Source organism: Ascaphus truei, chromosome 2, assembly GCF_040206685.1.
Source record: "Ascaphus truei isolate aAscTru1 chromosome 2, aAscTru1.hap1, whole genome shotgun sequence".
Lineage (NCBI taxonomy): Eukaryota > Metazoa > Chordata > Amphibia > Anura > Ascaphidae > Ascaphus > Ascaphus truei.
Window position 1 is genome coordinate 261543084 of NC_134484.1, and position 22465 is coordinate 261565548.

The following is a 22465-nucleotide window of genomic DNA, read 5'->3' on the forward strand; positions in this document are numbered from 1 at the left end:
CAAGAGTGGACTGAACGATCCACCCGGGGGCACCGAGATGAATCCATTTAAACCTAGAAGTACATTTGATCCTCACTCCACCAATCCGAACATTGCCACGTTCATGAATCTGGTGACTAAGGACTCTCGCAATATCCTTAAGAACCACAAGACGAGTTTCAATAACCTGTCCAGTGATGAACGAGCTGCCCTCAAAACTTTACGGGACAATAAAGACATCATTGTGAGGGCTGCGGATAAAGGTGGGGGGATAGTGATCCTCAACTATCAGTACTACAGAGAAGAAATTGGACAACAGCTCCTGGTAGCACATCACTATAGACGTTTGCCTGGGGACCCGACGACAGCCTACAAAAGGGAAATTGATGGAATTATCCAACTTGGTCTTAATAACACCTGGATCACAGAGGAGACCAGCAAATTCTTGACACAAGATCATCCAGTGTTGCCAGTGCTATACACTCTGCCCAAAATCCACAAGTCCTGCGTGGCACCTCCAGGCAGACCCATCATCTCAGCCCGTGGATCGTTATGCCACCCTCTCTCACAATTTGTGGATTTCTACCTACAGCCACTGGTGGCCAGCATGGGTTCATACATTAAGGATACTACAGACTTCATTAAACAGCTCGGTGACATATCCATTGATACATCTGACTACATTTTTGCCACGCTAGATGTGTCTAGTCTGTATACCAACATTCCCCATGCCGAGGGCCTGGAAGCAGTCCGCGCCAAATTTGAAATATCTGGTGTACAACAGGGTCCCCCTGTGGAATTTCTCATGTTATTGATTGAAGTTATTCTACATAAAAACTTCTTCAGGTTCGAGAAACATCATTACTTACAGCTGACAGGGACGGCCATGGGGTCAAACATGGCGCCGTCCTACGCAAATCTGTTCATGGACCTGTACGAGCGGACCCATATACTCCATGATGTGACTTATGGACGCCACATTGTCAAATATCTACGCTACATTGATGATGTGTTCATCTTGTGGGATGGCAGCGAAGAGGACCTGCTAGCATTTGTGGCTTCTTTGAATAACATTCCTTCCACCATACGCTTCACCCTCAGTCACAGCTCTAAAGAGATTGCTTTCTTAGACACGATTGTATATAAATCTGGGGGCTCGTTGGCTACAAAACTGTACCGGAAGAGCACTGACAAGAATTCATTGCTGTGTGCATCCAGCCACCATCCCTTGCCACTCAAAAGGGGTCTCCCCTACTCACAGCTTCTAAGAGTGAAGAGGATTACAACAGATCCAGCGGAGACCGAAAGGGCTTTGGGTCAGATGGCTGCCCGCTTCCGAGAGAGGGGCTATTGTGAAAAGGACATCCAATACGCCTTACAAAAGGTGGAACAGGTTGACAGGAGTGTATTGCTGACATCAGTGTCCAAAAAGCCGGAGACCAACAGACTCAACATAATCAGCACTTTCAGCACCGCCTCCAATGACATCAAGCGATGCATCCGGGGGAATTGGCGGATCTTACAAAATGATGAGAGGATAGGCACATGTGCCAAGGAACCACCGTTGTTCTGCTTTCGTCGTGGCCCCAGTATTGGTGACATGGTGACAGGATCGGATCCAATAGAGAAATATGCCACCTCCAAGACCTGGTTGGCCAAGAAACCAGGCTCATATCGGTGTCATGGCTGTACTAACTGCCAGTTCATGCAATTGGGCCCCAGCTACAATCAACCCCACAGTGGCATTCCTATCAAACTTCAACAGGCACTTAATTGTGAGTCCAAATTCGTGGTATATTACATCAGATGCCCTTGTGGACTCCTATACATTGGAAAAACTGTGAGGATGCTGAAGGAGCAGATGGCCATGCACCGCACTACGATCAGGAAAGCCCTAGTGAGTGGTGGCGATGACATGGATCTTAAATGTCTCCCCGTCGCGAGACATTTTAAAGAACATAGACACTCCTTAGCAACGCTAAGATGCATGCCTATCCTACAGGTCCCTATTCCTACGCGTGGTGGTGACAGGGACAAGATCTTGCTACAACAGGAGGCCAGACTCATTTATGAACTGCGGACCATGGCACCAGGAGGACTGAACGAAGAGCTAAAACTGGGCTGTTTTTTGTAAATTGTTTATGCTTACCTGCGCATTGATTTTTACTTGCTTTGATGTTTGATCATGTTTGAATGTTTATTTTTATGTTTTATGTTTATCTTGACGTGTGGACACTTTCCTTCCATAGCTTCACTTCCCTTGCACATTGTCACTCCCTTGTTTTTATTGTCATTTTATTGTCATTTTTATTTTGTTGGGTGCAGCTGGGACCCCTGGTACCTTCACCACTGCCTCTTGTGGCTTTAACTTCAGCCACAGGCTGTTTCGGCTCGTGTGTCTGCCTTGTATTGATGCTGTGGGTACAGCGCTGCCCTCTCTATCAGTATTCACTACTGCGCCTGCGCGGACTGTGTGCTGGCGTCCTTGGTTGCCAGGGTTCCTCCATTAGGGCACTGCGTGCCTTTCCAATGCGCAGTGATGTTTCCCATTGGCTCCCCGGCTCACCCTTTGCCCTATGACGCGCAGGCTAGTCAGGTGACGCGCTACTGCTCCCGACACCGGTCGCAGGTTATGGACATCAGAGCAGGCAGCCTGGATCACGAGAGGGATCTCCCTGCTCGTGGTTCCAGGATGTCAGACGCAGATGTCTGAGCTGGCTGCCTTTGATTAACAAATTGCCTTTCCCTGCTCGTGGATCCGCATGGCTCCTTCTGGTCCAGGCATTGGTTGTTCCCAAATGGTGCTCAGCTGCACAGCAGGTAAATAATGACAGGTTGCTGGTGATTGATTATGTTTAATTGGTTGCACTAGGGGTGTGGGTATATAAGTAGGGTCACTGTTAGTGTGGTGTTTGCACGGCCCTGAGGAAGGTCTCCCTGAGAGACCGAAACGTTGGCTTTCGTGTATCTGTTCTTTTCAATACAGATTATTTTGGATTACACCTCGTTGGTTGCTGTCTCTTTACTGGTCTTTGGTCTGGTTCGTATGATATGTGGATCCCTATGGGACTAGCAACTGCCTTTTGCCTTACATTAGAGTGCTGACTGCTTGCTTTATGTTATATATATATATATATATATATATATATATATATATATTTACAGACAGAAAAAAGACTGCGCTCAACAGGTAATAAAGATCTAAATGTATTTAATAAACAGTATTGATTAGCATAATTGATTGACTATACATAAAATAAATTCTAATAAAATAGCTGAATTATTACTGGTATTTTCTATACATGCTAAATTAAAATCAATGGGTGTAATTGTGGACCTGTATATAATTAAACTAAAATAGCTAAAACCCTAAATCACTAATACAAATACATGAAATAAGTGATATAATAATATAATAAAATACAAATTTCTGTGAAAGAAAAAATATATATAAAAATAAAAAATTAAAATACATAAAATAAAAAGTGAAAATAAAAAATGAAAAATGAAAAAAGGGATTCAAAATAGGATCTGGCAGCTCTCCACAAGGACCAACGACCTCCCAGGAATCTGCGAACAACAAAAAAAGAAAGCGCCCGATCCTAGTGCAATATGAAAAAAAACACTTTTAATACAATCGATTAGGTCCAACAAAAATACACTCACAAACAAATAAAAGGTAAAAGCATGTTATGAGTATACTCATTCGCCTCCACGTGCTGCTGTAACTCCGTTTGTAGACTGCTCTCTCTTGGGTGAAGTGTCTGCTTCTCCAGTAGCCCTTATCGGTGCAGGAACTGTGAGAGCCTCTGGAACCGTGACCCGGAAGTAGGATCTAATGCCAGGATGATGGGTATATGACCCTGAGGTTCGGTGTAGACTGGCAAGGTGTTATTTCCCTATAATGTCCACTTATATAAAGTACCCGGTTCCTGTACCTCTACTGGCAAACCACTCCCTTCAAGGATAGAGCTCCGGCCTTTCCCGTAGTCATCCGGTGGGTATCGGGGTTGGAACTGTAACCCGGAAGTGTAATCGCCCCCTCTGTGTAAACCGGATGCGGAGCAACGGATGTGCGACCCCGCTGTTGAGATCTTATTGTACCGGCAAAGTTCCAAAGTCCTGACACAACTGTGCAATGATAAAAGGCAGCAAAACGGCAGCGAACGAGTAATAATAAAAACTGGTCTGGATACCAATAAAACTGGTCTGGATACCAATAAAAAATCCTCCCTACGCGTTTCTTCACTCAGGGTGATTTCATCAGGGGATGCCTTTTATCATTGCACAGTTGTGTCAGGACTTTGGAACTGACTGACTGACACAAACACACACCCCAGTGATGCGCCGAACACCACCCCCGAGTGATGTGCATATCCCGCCCAGTGAGCTATCGAGCACCCCCCCCTCCCAATGTCCCCGTACCTCCACCGGGGGGCTGGCTGCAGCAGGACACAAAGCCCGCAGCTCTGCGGGGGGGGGGGGCGGGGAGGAGATTCAGACAGAGTCCCCCATGTCCGCAGCTCCGCCGGGGTGGGGGGAGTCAGGAGTGAGAGGGGGGGGCAGAACACGACACATAGAGGGACATGTACACCACACTCAGAGAGAGACACGCACACACACACACACACTGACTGACTCACACACTGACTGACACATAGAGACACAAGGAATTCAGTTACAATAAATATAGACGTGCAAATAGCTAAAACACAGGGTCAAACTTCTTTGTGTTGGAACTGAAATTGTGTTTTAATTTTTAATTAAAAACATCACCATCACAAATACAATTTCTGTGACAAAAGACAAAGAAGTTTCACTTAAAATGCGCGTGCTTGGCACACACATGATTTTTTTTTGGTTTTTCCTTTTACCACCCCTCATTCTTCAACACAAGCCTTGGAGATAAGTAAATATACTGTCGTTGATATTAGACTAAACGGTTAACAACTTAGTATTGTATATTAATATTTTTCTCCCACCCATGTATTTTTCTTCCTCCCCCCACACTTCCCCCAATGTATTTCTCATCCTCCACACACTTTTGCTCCTTCCCCCACACTCTTTCCCATATATATCCCCTTCTCCACACTCCTCCCCATATATTTCTCTCCCTCCCCCACACTCCCAGCCATGTATTTCTCCCCTAAACCTCCTCCCCAGTATTTCTCTCCCTCCCCAACACTCCTTCCAATGTTTTTTTCTCCCTCTCCCACTCACCCTCCCACCCCCCATGTATTTATCTCTCCGTCAAACTGCCACCCATGTATTTCTCTTCCTCCACAAAGCCTCCCCCGATGTATTTCTCTCCATCGATCACACGCCCCCCACCATGTATTTATCTCCCTCCCTCACACTGCCCCCATGTATTTATCTCTCTTCCTCACACTCCCCTCCATGACCCTGGAGACTGAGAGGGAGCTGGCCTCCCCCTCTACTCCCAGTAACACAAACACCAACATTAACAAAAACATGGTGAAAAGAAAAAACGTATGTCGCATGTGCCCAGGACAAGTGTGCGAAACAGTGTATAAGAAGAATAAATACTTCAAATGGTGGGGGAAAAAAGGCAATTGACATCTAGAGTTTTAGATTGAAGAATGAAATATGGTAGGAATTCTTTATCCAAATCATAGAAAAAGAGGATGTGAAAAACTATAAAAAATATATAAAATATAAAATGCAAAAAGAGTTTTCTTATATTTTGGTACCTTTCATATAGGAGGAGACCAGAGTATAATAATAATATATAATAAAAAATTGTAAGATAAAATTAAAAACTTACAAGGCATTCTTTTTTTATAGTCTCTCGAACTGAAGAGATTTCCAAATAGATTCTGTTCTGGAAAAGCAGGAAGGGGAGTTGGAGATTTCAAACTAGGATGGAGGGGGGAGGGGAATGAAATAGATAATGAACTAAATGGAATAGATGAGGATACAAGGTGGTATGGAGGTAGAATGGAGGCAAGTGCAAGTTTTACAAGCAGTGAGACACCCATAGTAAATACAGATAATACTAGAACACTTCTAAAGGCTAAACCAAGGGGCCTATGCAGAGAGCAGCGAATTTTAAAATTGGCGAGTATAATAAAAAGTAGCTTTTTTGGAGAGTTTTATTCTCCATATGCAGAAATGTGCGAATTCTGCTATGTTTAACATGAATGCGTGTGGCGAGTTTAAATTGGCGAGATGCGCGCTGCAGAAATGTGTTAAAAAAAATTCGTGCCTTTTTTTTTCCTTTGCTATGGCCGCGAGCGGCAGCTTCTTGCCAACTTTTCCTGGCGAGGCAAAAAGGAGACAATCGCGCCATTTTATTGGCGCGAACAGCCGCTAGATGCCGTTCGCGCCTCTCTGCATAAGGATATTTTTAAAACTGGCGAGATGGAGGTTCTCGCCAGCCGCGAGGCGAGTTTTACAAATAGAAAAAAAAAATTGGCGCGTTTTTCGTAACTCGCCATTTTCTGCTGTTTTCGGCGCGATTTTCTCCAAAAAATGGCGAGTTTTGAAATAGCGCTGCTCTCTGCATAGGCCCCCAAGTGGGAGCAGAAAGGAAGGAGCAGATAAGATAATAGTACAGGCTGAAAAAAAACTTACATGCATGATTGCTAATGCAAGAAGCCTGACAGATAAAATGGGGGAGCTTGAATTAATAGCTGCAAGGGAGCAGTATGATATCATAGGCATTACTGAAACATTGTGGGATGAAACTCATGACTGGACAGTTAATTTAGAGGGTTATTCTCTTTTTCGGAAGGATCGAACAAATAGAAGGGGAGGTGGAGTATGTTTATATGTTAAACTGGTTTTAAAACCTATTATAAGGGATCTATCTATGAAGGGAATGATGAAAATGTAGAGACTTTGTGGATAGAAATTAGCAGTGGAGGTAAAAGTATAAAGAAAATGTTTGTGGGAATATGCTATAAACCACCAAATATCTGTGAGATTGAGGAAGCTAAAATACTTTTGCAAATGGAGAAGGCATCAAAACTGGGTCATGTTTGCATGGGGGATTTTAATTATCCAGACATAGACTGGGGCAATGAGATTAGCGTTACAACAAAAGGAAACAGGTTTTTGGGGGTGCTTAAAGACAATTATATGACCCAAATTATTGAGGAACCAACCAGGAGAGGGGCAGTTCTGGATTTGGTCATATCAAACAATGTAGACGTAATAACCAATATTAATCTCCTGGAACATTTGGGTAACAGTGATCATAACATGGTCTCATTTGAAATAAATGATCAAAAAACAGATTACTTGGGTTCAACAAAGACCTTAAACTTTAGAAATGCAGATTTTAATAAACTGAGGTCTAATCTAGTAGTAATACAATGGGATGATACCTTTGCAGGGAAAAATGTATTAGATAAATGGGCAGTCTTTAAAACATTGTTAGAAAAGCACACTTATCAGTGTATACCCTTGGGTAATAAGTATAAAAGAAATAAGTCAAAACCAATGTGGCTAAATAAACAGGTAGGGGAGGAAATGGACAAGAAGACGAAGGCGTTTAGATTCTTTAAGTCAGAAGGGACGGAGACATCGTATCAGAATTATAAGGAATGCAACAAAAATTGCAAAAGGGCAATCAAATTAGCAAAAATGGATAATGAAAAAAGGATTGCAATAGAAAGTAAGGTCAACCCTAAAAAGTTCTTTAAGTACCTTAATAACAAAAAAATGAGAAAAGAAAATATAGGACCCTTTCAGTGTGAGATGGTTAGGCAGATTATTGGAGATAAGGAAAATGCAGAGGTATTAAACACATTCTTTGCCTCTGTGTTTACCAGGGAAGAATCAAGTTCAATACTAGTGCCGCAGGAGGAAGCCACAACCTCCATATTAATGAACAATTGGTTAACTGAGGAAGAAGTTCATAAAAGACTTGAGAAAATTTAAGTAAATAAGGCACCTGGCCCCGATGGCATACATCCAAGAGTTCTCAAGGAGTTAAGCTCAGTAATAGCAAAACCATTATATTTAATATTCAAGGACTCCATTTCCACAGGCTCAGTATGACAAGATTGGCGTAAAGCAGATGTGGTGCCCATATGTAAAAAGGGATCTAGATCACAACCGGGAAATTACAGACCTGCAAGCCTGACTTCAATAGTAGGGAAACTACTTGAAGGTTTAATACGGGATAATATTCAGGAATACCTAATGGAAAACAAAATTATTAGTAATAGTAGCATGGATTTATGAAGGATAGATCTTGCCAAACTAACCTTATTTGTTTCTTTGAGGAGGTAAGTAGGAATTTCGACCAGGGTAATACAGTTGATGTGGTCTACTTAGATTTTGCTAAGGCTTTTGATACAGTTTCACACAAGAGGTTGGTGTACAAAATAAAGCAAATTGGACTCAGTAATAATATATGCACCTGGATTGAAAACTGGTTAAAGGACAGACAACAGAGGGTTGTCATAAATGGAACTTTTTCAGATTGGGCTAAAGTCGTGAGTGGAGTACCTCAGGGATCGGTACTGGGACACCTGCTTTTTAACTTGTTTATTAATGACCTTGAGGTTGGGATCGAGAGCAAAGTCTCCATCTTTGCTGATGATACTAAATTGTGTAAGGTAATAGAATCAGAGCAGGGTGTCATTTCTCTTCAGAAGGACTTGGAGAGACTGGAAACGTGAGCAGGTAAATGGCAGATGAGGTTTAATACAGATAAATGTAAGGTTATGCATTTGGGATGCAAGAATAAAAAGGCGACTTACAAATTAAATGGAGATATTTTGGGGGAATCCTTGATGGAGAAGGATTTAGGAGTGGTTGTAGACATCAGGCTTAGCAATGGTGCCCAATGTCATGCAGTAGCTGTAAAGGCAAACAAGATCTTATCTTGCATCAAACGGGCAATGGATGGAAGGGAAGTAAACATTATTATGCCCCTTTACAAAGCATTAGTAACACTACACCTTGAATATGGAGTACAATTTTGGGCACCAATCCTAAGAAAAGACATTATGGAACTAGAGAGAGTGCAGAGAAGAGCTACCAAATTAAGAAAGGGGGTGGACATTCTAACTTATGAGGAGAGGCTAGCTAAATTAGATTTATTTACATTAGAAAAGAGGCGTCTAAGTAGGGATATGATAACTATATACAAATATATTCAGGGACAATACAAGTAGCTTTCAAAAGAACTATTCAACCCACGGGCAGTATAAAGGACTTGGGGCCATCCCTTAAGGTTGGAGGAAAGGAAATTTCACCAGCAACAAAGGAAAGGGTTCTTTACAGTAAGGGCAGTTAAAATGTGGAATTCATTACCCATGGAGACTGTGATGGCAGGTACAATAGATTTGTTCAAAAAAGGTTGGACATCTTTTTAGATGGGAAAGGTATACAGGGATATACCAAATAATTATACATGGGAAGGATGTTGATCCAGGGATTAATCCGATTGCCAATTCTTGGAGTCAGGAAGGAATTAATTTTTCCCCTAAATTGTTTTTTTTGTTTGCCTTCCTCTGGATCAATAAGTAAGTATAGATATAGGATAAAGTATCTGTTGTCTAAATTTAGCATAGGTTGAACTTGATGGACCTACGTCTTTTTTCAACCTCATCTACTATGTAACTATGTAACTATGTAACTATATGTGTGCTGCTTGACTGGAGTTTTTCAGCTGTTAATTGTCGGCCGAGGGATCTTAGCGTCTCAACTGTATTTTAAATTATGGGTACTATGCACTAAGCTCCAGATAAAAAAATCGCCATGGTTTTTAAATTGCCAGTTTTTACAGCGTTGCTATCACGGTATGCAGAAAGACCTGAATACCTGCGTTAGCAATAGTTGCTAAACTGGCAAGTATCCGGTGATGTGATGATCGACCCTCTGAAAAGGGCTTACCCGGCGAGATATTTCTGCTCTGCAGAGAGAGAGAGCCGTGTCTCCCTGCGCAAATTTCGAATGAAGTAAAAAAAATATATATTTGTATTACTAGTGTATTTTAGCAGGGGTTCTCCAGAGCAGAACTGCGTTGATTTCAGGTCCAGGGACCTCCTGCTTCCCGTGATACAGGCCCCATTATGGGGTTCATGTATCTCCTATTTATTTGATTCCCACGGTCACGTGACGCGGGACATTTAAATGCATATGAGATACCGGCAACTCATAACGGGGCCTGTATCTCTGGAAGTAGGGGCTCCCCGGACCTCAAATCAAAGCGGTTCTGCTCCACAGACCCCCTGATACAATACACTAGTAATAACATTTAAACTAAAAATAAAACACATTCGCTACAATAGCGGCTATCTGCAATGGTAATGAAGCTCCTTTAATGTAATTTTTAATAATAGTGTGCGGGAACAGGGCATCTCCTGAGCTGAAGCACTTTGATTTCAGCCTCAGTGACCCCCTGCTTCCCATGTTACAGGCCCTGGCATGGGGCATGTGGTGCCTGTATCACGCTATTTTTAAATCGTCTGCGTCACTTGACCGGGGGATTTAAATAAAAAACTCGGGAAGCAGGGAGTCCCCGAGGCTGAAATCAATGCGGTTCAGGTCAGGAGATACCCAGCTCCCGCAAACTAATAATAAAAATTACATTAAAGCAGCTTCATTACCATAGCGGATAGCTGCTACGGCCATAAGGGGATGTCACAGTACTAGCTTTATTGAGGGCAGAGGGGTGAGTTAAATGGGTACATGGCCCTTCACTCACCCCCTCTGCCCCAATAAACATTACAATATATGCAAAATACCAATGCACATGATTGATACCAGAGGTGCCCGGATGCCCCACCGAGGTCCCTGCTTGCTCCACGTGGGTGTTTGGGGGTCCTCGGGTGGTCCATATGGGTGTCCGTGGGCCTCCAGATGGTCCCCACGTGTGTCTGGGGGCCATCAGGTGGTCCCCATTAATGTCTGGGGGCCCTCGGGTGGTCTCTGCGGATCCTCGCTGGCCTGCGGTACCAATCCTGTATCCCCCCCCAAAAAAAATGTTGGATACATTGCAATAAATAAACCTTCCACCCCCTTAACACATACAGTACAGTAATGGTCAAACTAACTATTATCCAGATATGGGTAATAGCTCTTAGCGGTTAGCCACTAAGCTAATGAAGTTGCCTTTAAATGCATTTTTATTGCGTGGGATTCATGCCGGGGGCCTCCGGTGCTGATAATGGATATCAGCTCCGGAGACTCCCGGCATCAGTCCAATGCAGGATTTATTTTTTTTCCTAAGTACTGTCTTGCCGCTTATCGGCTGCTTCTCACAACCTTCTTGACAACTTTTCCTTGCTGGGATGATTTTGAGAGGAAAACTCAATTCTAGAGTGGTGTTTAGCCTCGATAAACTAATCAGGCTACTAGAATATCTGAACCACATTGATTTCAGCCTCGGGGACCCCCTGCTTCCCAAGTTACAGGCCCATATATGGGGTGCCGGTATCTCATTCATTATTTAAATCCCTCCGGTAAAGTAATGCGGATGCTTTAAAAATGGCACAGATACTGGCACCCGATGCCCCATACCAGGGCCAGTAATTCGGGAAGCAGGGCACTGAGGCTGAAATCAAAGCACTTCAGCTCAGGAGACCCCCTGCTCCCGCACTCTTAAGAAAAATTACATTAAAGGAGCTTCATTACCGTAGCAGATAGCCGCTACGGTATCGAATGTGTTAAAAATTTTAATTAGGATTTATTACTAGTGAATTGTAGCAAGGGATCTCCAGAGCAGAACCTTGTTGATTTGAGGTCTGGGGACTCCCTGCTTCCTTAGATACAGGCCCTGTTATGTGGTGCCAGTATCTCCTATGCAGTGAAATGTCCCACATCACGTGACAGTGGGAATCAAATGCATAGGAGATACCGATACACCATAACAGGGCCTGTATCTTGGGAAGCAGGAGGTCTCGGACCTGAAATCAACGCGATTCTGCTCCGGAGACCCCCTGCTCATCTACACTATTAATCAAATTAAAATAAATTTGGGTGAGATTTGCACAGGGAGAGGCGGCTCTCTGTCTGCAGCAGAAATAACTCGCCAGATTAGCCCTTTACAGAGTAGCGATTTTCACGTCGACAGCTACTCGCCATTTTTGCAAATGTTGCTATCACTCGTATTTGGGGATTTTTGCCTACCGTCATAGCAACGCTGTAAAAAATGGAGATTTAAAAACCCTAGTGATTTTTTTTTAATGGCCCCAGTGTGTCTTATTTTTTTTTTTAAACATTTTTCTTTCTAATTCACTTATGCATCAACACCCCAAACATACGGGTACAAAATAACAGGTGCAACGATAAAAATACAGTGCCACATATTTCAAAGGGTAAAAAAAAAGGGGGGTTGGGGTGCCCAGCACTCAAAGAAAATCAAATGAAAAAATCATGGATTTGCCAAATCGAATTTATTAAATCAAAAATTTTTAGACAATGCACAATGATGTAAAATACTTGTGAAGGTATATAGAGTGTAGAAGGTGTTCAACCCAAAGGAATGTATTCACAGAATGATGATACAGTGGAACACTGTATCAAATGCAACACGAGGAAAGGGATGGAAACCAGGGTAAGGGAAAGGAAGGGAGGGGAAGACAAGGAAAAGAGGGTACCGGGGAGTAAGGGGCAATGTTTTTTTGGGGGGGGTTGGGTGAGCCCCATCTTCAGATCAGCAAGATGAACGGTACTTCCCTTACCCCCTTTTGGAAAAACCACCCTAAGGAGTAGGATATCAGTGTGGTCCCTACTGGGTGCACACCCTGAGATAGCAAAACATAATTCTAATGTATTAAATTTGATTTGGCAAGTTATCAATTCTTTTGGCTTTCTTAGATCTCTAAGAATGTAACCGCCCATGAAGTAACTGTTCAACTTACAGTATTTGTATCTTGCAAAAAAGGAATATGTTTTGTATTTACCCGGCTCTTATCTTTATCTGTTTGGCGAATAATGTTTTTTATAATTACTTTGTAAACAAAGGATACAACTTTGAGGACTGACAAGCAGTCATAATAAGAAAATACATTATGTAAATATTGTAAAAAAAAACTTTCAAATCACTTGAATGAACCTTCAGGTGTCTTCTAGTGCATAAAGAGGTCTTTATTGCAAAAACAGCATAGTAAATAAGGGCTCTAATGTTCTCTTCTGCACAGTGATTTCCTCGTTAAAGCAATACCATCAGGATTCTAAATAAATCAACCGCGATATTAAAAATAATGTGTTTTCCACTCAAAAAATAAAATAAAAAATGAGAGCACCCTAACATATTAAGCAGAAATGTATGATTTCAGGAAATACTATACACAGTGAATTAACAGTGTGAAATAACACACATTAAAATAAATACAAGACTCAGACTTCATTTGGCAGTGGTAGCATAACTTGTTTTATTTTTTATTAATTAAATGAAGCAATATATTTTTCAATATCAACGAGATTTGAACTGTGTAGTTCATTAAAGTCTTTGACTCCCCTGTTCCATATCATTTCTCTGTATTTGGCGTCCAATGATAAAGAAATATTTTGTTGAGAGAAAATAAACAATTTTTTTTTCAATGAAGAAATATACTGTACAAAAAAAAGAAAACATGATGGCCACAAAGAAAAAGCAGATGAAAGATCCTTGTATTTGTAGCGATGGTAAGTGTTAACCGCTCAACAATATGTACATTAAAGGTCATTTAATGCACAACACAGTAAAAAACTATGGTTCATTTTTACAGTTATTTATTATCTGCACAGAAGTATGTGGTTTTCATACCATAAATTCAAACTACACACACACAAATCAGGAGCTGCAACAAATTATGCTTACAATGTATTTAATAAAAAGCACCTAGAAGGCTGTACATAACCATCTGCCTGAGAATATGAGCTTTGAATTTAATCGATTTCAATGATGAATGCAAGTACTGTAAGTTAAGCATTATGAACCTGTAATTTTTTTAGCTTCTATAATGATTCACATTCATATATCCAAACACTCAGACCCCTTCACACATTACTATGTAACTACGTAACATGTTAGGTAATTTTCCACAATAGAGATGTGCCATGTGGTGTTGGTTAGTTTTGCAAACGTCTCTGGAAAAGTTGTTGTGAATTTGCAAATATGCACACTATTTTCTGTAAATTTTGCAAGGCCATTTTTCTATCTAGATTCACTCACTGTCGATATTGTAAAAAGTTAGTGATATCAGGGGATATTGCCAATTTTTCTTATTGATCTGTATTCTCTAAAGCCGTATCATCAGCAGTAAAGCTGTAATAAGAGACTTTTTTTAATGCTGTGATACTTCTGCAATAATGTTAACATGGTGTATGCAAGTGAGCATCCAAATCAGTAGTAATTGCAAATTTTCTTAGAAGCTTACAGATCCGTAAGGGAGGGTAAAAATAGTGATAGGGAGTGTTAGAGTTCTCTACTAATCTCATAGCATATGTTAGACCAAATAAACGCCTTCCTAGTTTGTCACTAACTGGCCACTTGGGCTACTAAGGGATTAACATGTGCATGTACTTTTTTTGAATGATTTTGTTGTTGTTGGGGGATTGTTTTAACTTTTTACCCATTTGGACCCAGCATGGTCACCCAAGGATTTCTTTTGCAATGCATTGGTAGGTCTTCTTGTCTCAAAAAGGGTAAGTCCCTTGGCTTCGATAGGGTGCTGTAATGGATATTACAGTATCATGTAGTAAAAAAAAAATTCTATTTGAATGTGGGTTTGTGCCGTTAATGGAGGAAATTGAGATTCTAGTCTATTACAGATAGATTGTGTCTATTACAGATCTCTATTATCGCCAAAAACCAGCATGAAAATTAGCTATATTTTTCATAATTCCATATCTTACCCCCTACTTCATGACCTTTAGGGAGTCCAGGCCTTTGTTACTTTTCAAAGTAAATGAAGGTTCACTGCAGTATTGGATTTTACTAGGAGCATTCCAAAAGTGTTTCACACGCTTTGTTGAAATTTGCAAATTTCATAAAAATTGCTAAAAGTCCCTAAACTTAATGCTGAATAATATCTTGTTTTTTTCTGAAATCTGATAACATTTGCCATTATGACTTTTTGGAAATGTGCAAGTGTTCAAAATTCTCCCGTTTTGCAAATGAGTTGCCCATCTCAATTTTTGAACAATCAAAAACATAATGGCCCAGCAGGGTTTGAAACCATGAATAGCATATTTGAGATTTACATTTACAAACATACAGTATATCTGGCTAACTAAGCATAATGTTCACAGCAGAAAGCACTTTCTCTAATACACAATGCATCTTTTAATGATTAAACACATCCTCCTATAAATGTCCTCCTGTACAGTGTAAAAATTACTTTTTTTGTTAAATCTGTAGTTCTGATGTATCTATGAGGTGCTATCATTTATGTAACCAATAAAATGTAAAAGGAAATTATGATATGTTAGATAATGCATAACGCACCTCACAGAAATGTATTTAAAATAAATTATCCAAACGCTTCTGTTCAGCTTTGAATAGACAATATTAGGAACTCTTATTAGAATGACAAAAAATATGCTTGTCATTACAATTTGAGGTTATTTTTTAGCAGACACACACGAGTAAGAAAGGCACTGCAATGTGAAAATATGTGGTTGAATGCACCATATAAAGACTGAAACACTGTTACATATAAACAGCTTTGTGAAATGCTACATACAGTATGACAAAAAAAATTGTGCTTCATATACATAAAAACTCAGGAAAGCTCTTTGGAATGAATGGAATGGCACGAAGCATGCAAGTCCATGTGCTACAATTACACTAGTTTACTAACAACATGCAGATTTCTTTTTACCTAAACAACCTGCCAACTCCCTATGAAAGCTAACCAAAACAAAAGATACAATTCTTTTATCTGTGTTACTGTCTTATTACTTTATCCTCTTTTTCAAGTATAAAGCTGGAATTATTTTTGATGTTGTGTGCAGCCCATTAAATACAGCATATAAGCAGAAAACTTATATAATTAATTAGTGGAGTATTTACGGTGTATAAAATGTAACAACATTTCATTCTTTTGCTCAGATTTCTTCAATCTTCAAAAGCTTTAACAGGTAAATATAATAATGCTTAGATGAATCCATTGATCAATACTAACCTTCTCTCATAGCATTTCTACCAAACAAATGGTTGCTTTTTTTTTATAGTTAAAACCCCCACATAAAGAAAAAAACAAAAGAAAAAATGTCTGAATGGTATGATGAATCAGATTAACAGATGAACAAAGAGGCAATCTCACGTCTTGTTCTTCTAAAACAAGGTGCATTAACTGAATCTCAGAGAACTTCTACACCACCTGCTCTACATAAAGTAATGTGACATAAAGCACAGATGTTTATTGAATTAATTATCAGTGGCTTGGAATCAGCTTGAAATGTCTTTGAGCTTCAAAACTGTTACCTTAGCCTGTCACTGTGCACAGGCTTTGAGAAGAGATAAGACTTGCAAAAATGCTAGAAATATCAAAACACATTAGTACTCATCATAACTATTGAAATCTGTAAAATAGGAGTTGGAGTAGGTTTTTGCTGTGAGATGTGGATTGAAGTACTTATTTCTCTCTTCCAAAATGAGGTTGTTTTTATTAAATGCCTGCAAAAAACAAAAACAAATAAGATTTTTAATTAACACCTCATACATAAACCTTGGCCCGTTTCAGACGCACTTATCAGAACACCTTCCTACTGTTTCTGTACGTTCTTCCTGCCAACCAATTAGATTTTAAGCTCTTTGGAGCAGGGAATCCTTTTCTTAAATGTTACTTTAATGACTGAAGCAATTCTCCCCTTTATGTGTTATTTATATTATTTGTTATTTACTGTATATGATTGTCACATTTATTACTGCTATGAAGCACTATATACATTAATGGCACTATATAAATAAAGACATACATACAGTACAGATATACATATATTTATTTTGTATTATGTGTACTACTGTTTTAAAAAATTGCCAATTTAGTAATGACGGCCATGAAAATATGATTGCTACAGAGGAAGCATCCTTTATTTCCCCAAATACCTAAGTAGTATCTTATGTACCTCACCTGTTTTATACAGGCAGACCATCAGAAAACTAATAGCCATTCAGATTAACACAGCAGGGGTCCTTGCTATGTTAATCATACAGGACAGGGAACCCTATTGTGTTAATCAGCTGCGCCATTAGTCTGCTGATTGTCTGTCCTGGTAAAACAGGCAAATATATCCAAGGCCAGAGCTATAAGCGGGGAGATAAAGATTGCTTCCTCTGTAGTTAGCATTTAGCATGCAATCTTTAGAGCGAAAAAAAAAAACAACTACGTTGCAGGATTCTGTTTCAAGTAAAACTTGTGGTTGAAACGTCTGTGCCACTGGTTTGATTGTGTGATACAACCATAAAAAATAAGACAGGTACGTTTCAACTATGTTATTACAGTAAGTTTAATTTCAGAATGATAAAAAGCTCAATATGACTGACTCTTTCTTACCTTAATAGCTTCTACTGAATCATACTTGTCCAGTTTGTTGATGTGGTTAGTAATGCTGGTATTAAGAGGGGCAGGTGACACAGGATGGATCACTGTTGCATCATGAGATTGTTGCTGGTACCGTTGGCAGTATGTATAAACTAGCAGTGTGAGAAGACATCCAAGTATAGAACTACTTAAGCCCACTGCAATCATGTGGAACATGTTAAATTCTGCAGAGAGATAAGGAAATGTTTTTGTAACTAGATGCTACAGTATAAATAGAAAAAAAAATACATTTGTGAAAGCTAGTAATAAAGTGGTACATAAATAAGATACATAGATACATAGGGGGCTATGCACTAAGCTCCGTGCTTTCGCGCTGGCCTGAAAAAAATTATCACGTCCGATAAAAAATGAAGCTGGCGGCATGATTCACTAAGGCCCTCAGCCCATTTTCTATAAGACGTGCCAAAAACTGGCTTATCGTGCGTGCAATGTTTTTTCCCTCTGCTACCGCACTGAAACTTCCCGTACGCTAGCTGATAGAAAAAATAAGCCGCCTGTGACATTTGCATTGAGATTCTCCATCTCCATGCAAGGCTGTTACAGGCGATTGTATACTAAATAAATACATTTTAATAATAGTGTACATAAGTAGGGGGTCTCCGGAGCTGAAGAGCATTGGTTTCAGGTCCGAGGACCCCCTACTTCAGGAGATACAGGCCCCGTTATGGGGTGCCGGTAACCCCTGCAGTATTTCAATGTCCCGGTCACGTGACGCAGACGCTTGAAAGTGTAGGAGATACCGGCACTCCATAACGGGGCCTGTATCTCCTGAAGTAGGGGGTCCTTGGACCTGAAACCAATGCGGTTTAGCTCCGGAGCCCCCCTGCACATCTACACTATGAAACACATGTAAATTAAAAAATGATTTAACAAACATCAATACACTACCCCCCCCCCTCCGCCCTAACACATACAGTAAAATAATGTGCAAAATTACTATTATCCAGATATGGATTATAGATTATTTGCCCATTATTAAACACTGCATTAGCATACCTAAATAAAGTAAATAAAAACAGTAGCCAGCTAATCCAATGAATACAAGCAGTAACAACATCAAAATTAATTAATTAAACCATTAACCAATGAAACCAATTAATTCCTAAACCAACTCAAAATGAATAGTAACACTAACCAATCAAACCAATGAATTACTACAACATTAATGAATGTAAACATTAAAAGACAAAGAAATACATTCAAACAATATCTGAAATAACCATAAAACGCATTACCTAACATAATACAACATTAACTACAAACGAACACCAATCGCAAACATTTTATTACCATTAAGCAGGAAAAAACAAACAGTCACATCCACATAAGAAACTGACATTAAAAAAACCAACAGCAATACCAAGTCACAAATGCCCCCCAAATATTGTCATAATAATGTATTCATCCGTACCCTAAAGTGGTACAGATTAATATATTATCAGTCAATGTGCCTCCCCCAAAAAATCAAAAAACACATCCAATGAAGAAACCTGTAAAAAGAGACATTTACAAACATTCAATATATTACTTACCATTAGAAGCAGTGGCCCTCCGACTCCCGGGTAACCGGAAGCTCCCGTACCTTGAAGGCCTCCAACAGCATCCGATGCCATCCGCCATGAAGATCCGGATCAGCTACCCAAATCTTCTTTTTTCTTTCTTTAATCACCTTCTTCTATCTTCATCTGTCACCATTTCTCGATCTTCTTTATCTTCATCTGTCAATCCAAAAAACCCCATGGTAAATCCAACCGATGTTGTCTCGTCATCTTCTTGGGCTCAAATGAGGCGTCACGGCCTTAAATAGGGCTTGTGATGTCACATTTAGCCTCAAAATGGTTTACAGCCACCTGATTGGCTGTTCAAACCATGTTCCGACTTTAATTTTTTTTTTTTACATGACGTCACTTAAAGGGAATGATGCCAGTCAATCAGAATGGCTGTGCTTCATTTGCCTTTAAGATGACGTGACGAAGCCGGCGTCACATGGTATTTCAGCCAATCAGATCGTGGGAACCAATTCCCCAAACTGATTGGCTGAAATACCATGTGACGCCCGTCATCTTTGATTTAGTGAAGTCATCTTAAAGGCAAATGAAGCACAGCCATTCTGATTGGCTGGCATCATTCCCTATAAGTGACGTCATGTAAAAAATAAAATAAAGTCGGAACATGATTTGAACAGCCAATTAGGTGGCTGTTAACCATTTTGAGGCTAAATGTGACGTCACAAGCCCTATTTAAGGCTGTGACACCTTATTTGAGCCCAAGAAGACGACGAGACAATATCGGTTGGGATTTACCATGGGGTTTTTTGGATTCACAGATGAAGATAGAAGACAAAAGAAGACCAAGAAATGGTGACAGATGAAGATAGAAGAAGGTGATTAAAGAAAGAAAAAAGAAGATTTGGGTACCTGATCCGGATCTTCATGGCGGATGGCATCGGATGCTGTTGGAGGCCTTCAAGATATGTGAGCTTCCTGTTACCCCCGGAGTCGGAGGGCCACCGCTTCTAATGGTTAGTAATATATTGAATGTTTGTAAATGTCTCTTTTTACAGATTTCTTCATTGGATGTGTTTAATGATTTTTTGGGGGAGGCACATTGACTGATAATATATTAATCTGTACCACTTTAGGGTACAGATGAATACATTATTATGACAATATTGGGGGGCATTTGTGGCTTGGTATTGCTGTTGGTTTTTTAAATGTCAGTTTCTTATGTGGATGTGATTGTTTGTTTTTTTCCTGCTTAATGGTAATACAATGTTTGCGATTGGTGTTCGTTTATAGTTAATGTTGTATTATGTTAGCTAATGCGTTTTATGGTTATTTCAGATATTGTTTGAATGTATTTCTTTGTCTTTTTTTTTTTTATATTCATTAATGTTGTAGTAATTCATTGGTTTGATTGGTTAGTGATACTATTCATTTTGAGTTGGTTTAGGAATTAATTGGTTTCATTGGTTAATGGTTTAATTAATTAATTGTTGATGTTGTTACTGCTTGTATTCATTGGATTAGCTGGCTACTGTTTTTATTTACTTTATTTAGGTATGCTAATGCAGTGTTTAATAAAGGGAAAATAATCTATTATCCATATCTGGATAATAGTTATTTTGCACATTATTGTACTGTATGTGTTTGGGGGGTGTATTTAGTTACAAATAATGTTTAGTATTTTTGTAGGCACAACATTGGTACCGCAGGCCCGCGGGTACCCCGGGACTCCCGCGGGTACCCCGGGACTCCCGCGGGTACCCTGGGACGGCCACGGGGTCAGCTGGGGACACCCGCACGACCCCCGGACTCCCTCGAGGACCCCTTCGGGATCACCTGGGGACACCCGCCGGCCTGTTGTATGGGTTTTGCGCCTGCAAAAAGATAAACAAATATTTTTTTCTAAGTCCTGCTTTTTTTATTACCTGCCTTTAGCTGGTGAGCTTTATTCAGCGCAACTTTCACGTACGATAAGTTTGCGTTGCTTAGTGAATCCCGCAGAAGGGCAGGATTCAGCGCAAACAGCTCATCGTACAAGCAAAGTTGGACTTTGAAAAATTTCCAGGAAAAAGTCAGTTTTAGAGCGCAAAGTGCCTGTTTGCGTGGCTTAGTGAATAGCGCTCGGCGGAACTTCACGTTCTAAGAGCACTTTGCGCTCTTAAAACGACTTATGACTGCTTAGTGCATAGCCCCCATAGTATAACCAAAATGGTAGTGTAATAACTTCAAAGTTTATCCACCTTCCTGCAAACCATCAGAATCTGGCTAATTCTATCCAACAGGTGGTCAGAATCAGAATACCTTACTCTTTAAAGCAGCAGCCCAAGCTACCATTGTTTCCCTTTAATATGTGCATCAATACAATCCACACAATAAGTAATTAGCTAAGTTGCCGATCAACCGGTGAAGATTCGGCTTGGGGGTTCACTAAATGTCAGTGCAGCACAAGAAGCTCAAAGATGCAAAGTTCTGTGGTGAAGATCATGTGACCAGGCAGTCACCAGATACAATTGGTGCACTGCTAGAGAGAGGACTGGGCTTAAAAAGGGGTGTGCCAAAGCCTTTTTCAGAAGAGGAAGGGAATGGGACTTTATAAATGGTTGATATAGAAACAAAAATGCTTGTTACATTATAATACATAAAAAATTTAATGCAGAATAGTTTTTTTTTCTTTTTTTAAATGCTGCTAGTATTTTCTCATAGTACCAACTGATTTATTAAAAAAAACACACATATACAGCTGCGGCCCATTTTATTTTAACACTTCTCCGATATTTTCCGGTGACTTTTTCCGAATGCCACGCACTTCGCCGCGTTCATACGGCGTTCGTGCCGTATTCATGTCGCAATCATGCCGACGTCACCCGCGCTTGATCTGTTTAATGAGAATGTTTCGGATTTAATTGGTTGCAATTATTCGCGTATCTGCCAGGTGGCAGATATTCATGAATTGTAATGCGCATGCGCTTTAGTAATGTGTCAACTTGCAGGTGTTTAAAAAATACCACAGTGGTCCTTTGTGAATTGACCTTGGTACTGAAGAAGTTGTACAACATTGTATCTATTCAGGCGTTTCATATTAAAAACTAAATGCAAAGTGTCTGGTGTTCTATTCCATTGTCCAGAGGTCCTGAGATGAGTATACCACTGCAGTCCATGTTCAAAAAGCCCAAGTACGCTTATTTAATATGGTCAGCAATTAGTTCAGCAGATGATAAGATGGCCACAGTTGGTCAAATGTAATCAATATTTTATCGAAAATTATGACTTTTACAAATTTTCACCAGATGCTCATGGGTGGAAGCGTGCGATAAGGAAAAAGTTTTTTATCGATCCGCATTTTTTTCGTATTGCTCCTGCACCCGGAGTTACAGGAGGAGGGTATTGGTGTGTTGCCCCTGAATTTTCCAGTATCTTTGATCATGGAGAGTTCAAAAGGCGAAAGATCATGGTAAAACCAACTAAGAA

General features: G+C 40.1%; 1 protein-coding gene across 8 annotated transcripts in view; it reads right to left on the bottom strand.

Annotated features, from left to right (window-relative positions):
* Positions 1-13305: 13305 nt before the first annotated feature.
* SEMA5A (semaphorin 5A) overlaps positions 13306-22465 on the bottom strand; it is a 795598-nt gene continuing 786438 nt past the window's right edge. For all 8 annotated transcript variants that reach the window (XM_075586198.1, XM_075586192.1, XM_075586193.1 and 5 more), the window contains 2 exons: positions 17445-17656; positions 13306-16564 (listed from right to left, as the gene is read on the bottom strand). In XM_075586198.1, the coding sequence (XP_075442313.1) occupies positions 16445-16564; positions 17445-17656 (332 nt within the window). In that variant the 3' untranslated portion in view covers positions 13306-16444. The remainder of the gene's footprint in view (positions 16565-17444; positions 17657-22465) is intronic.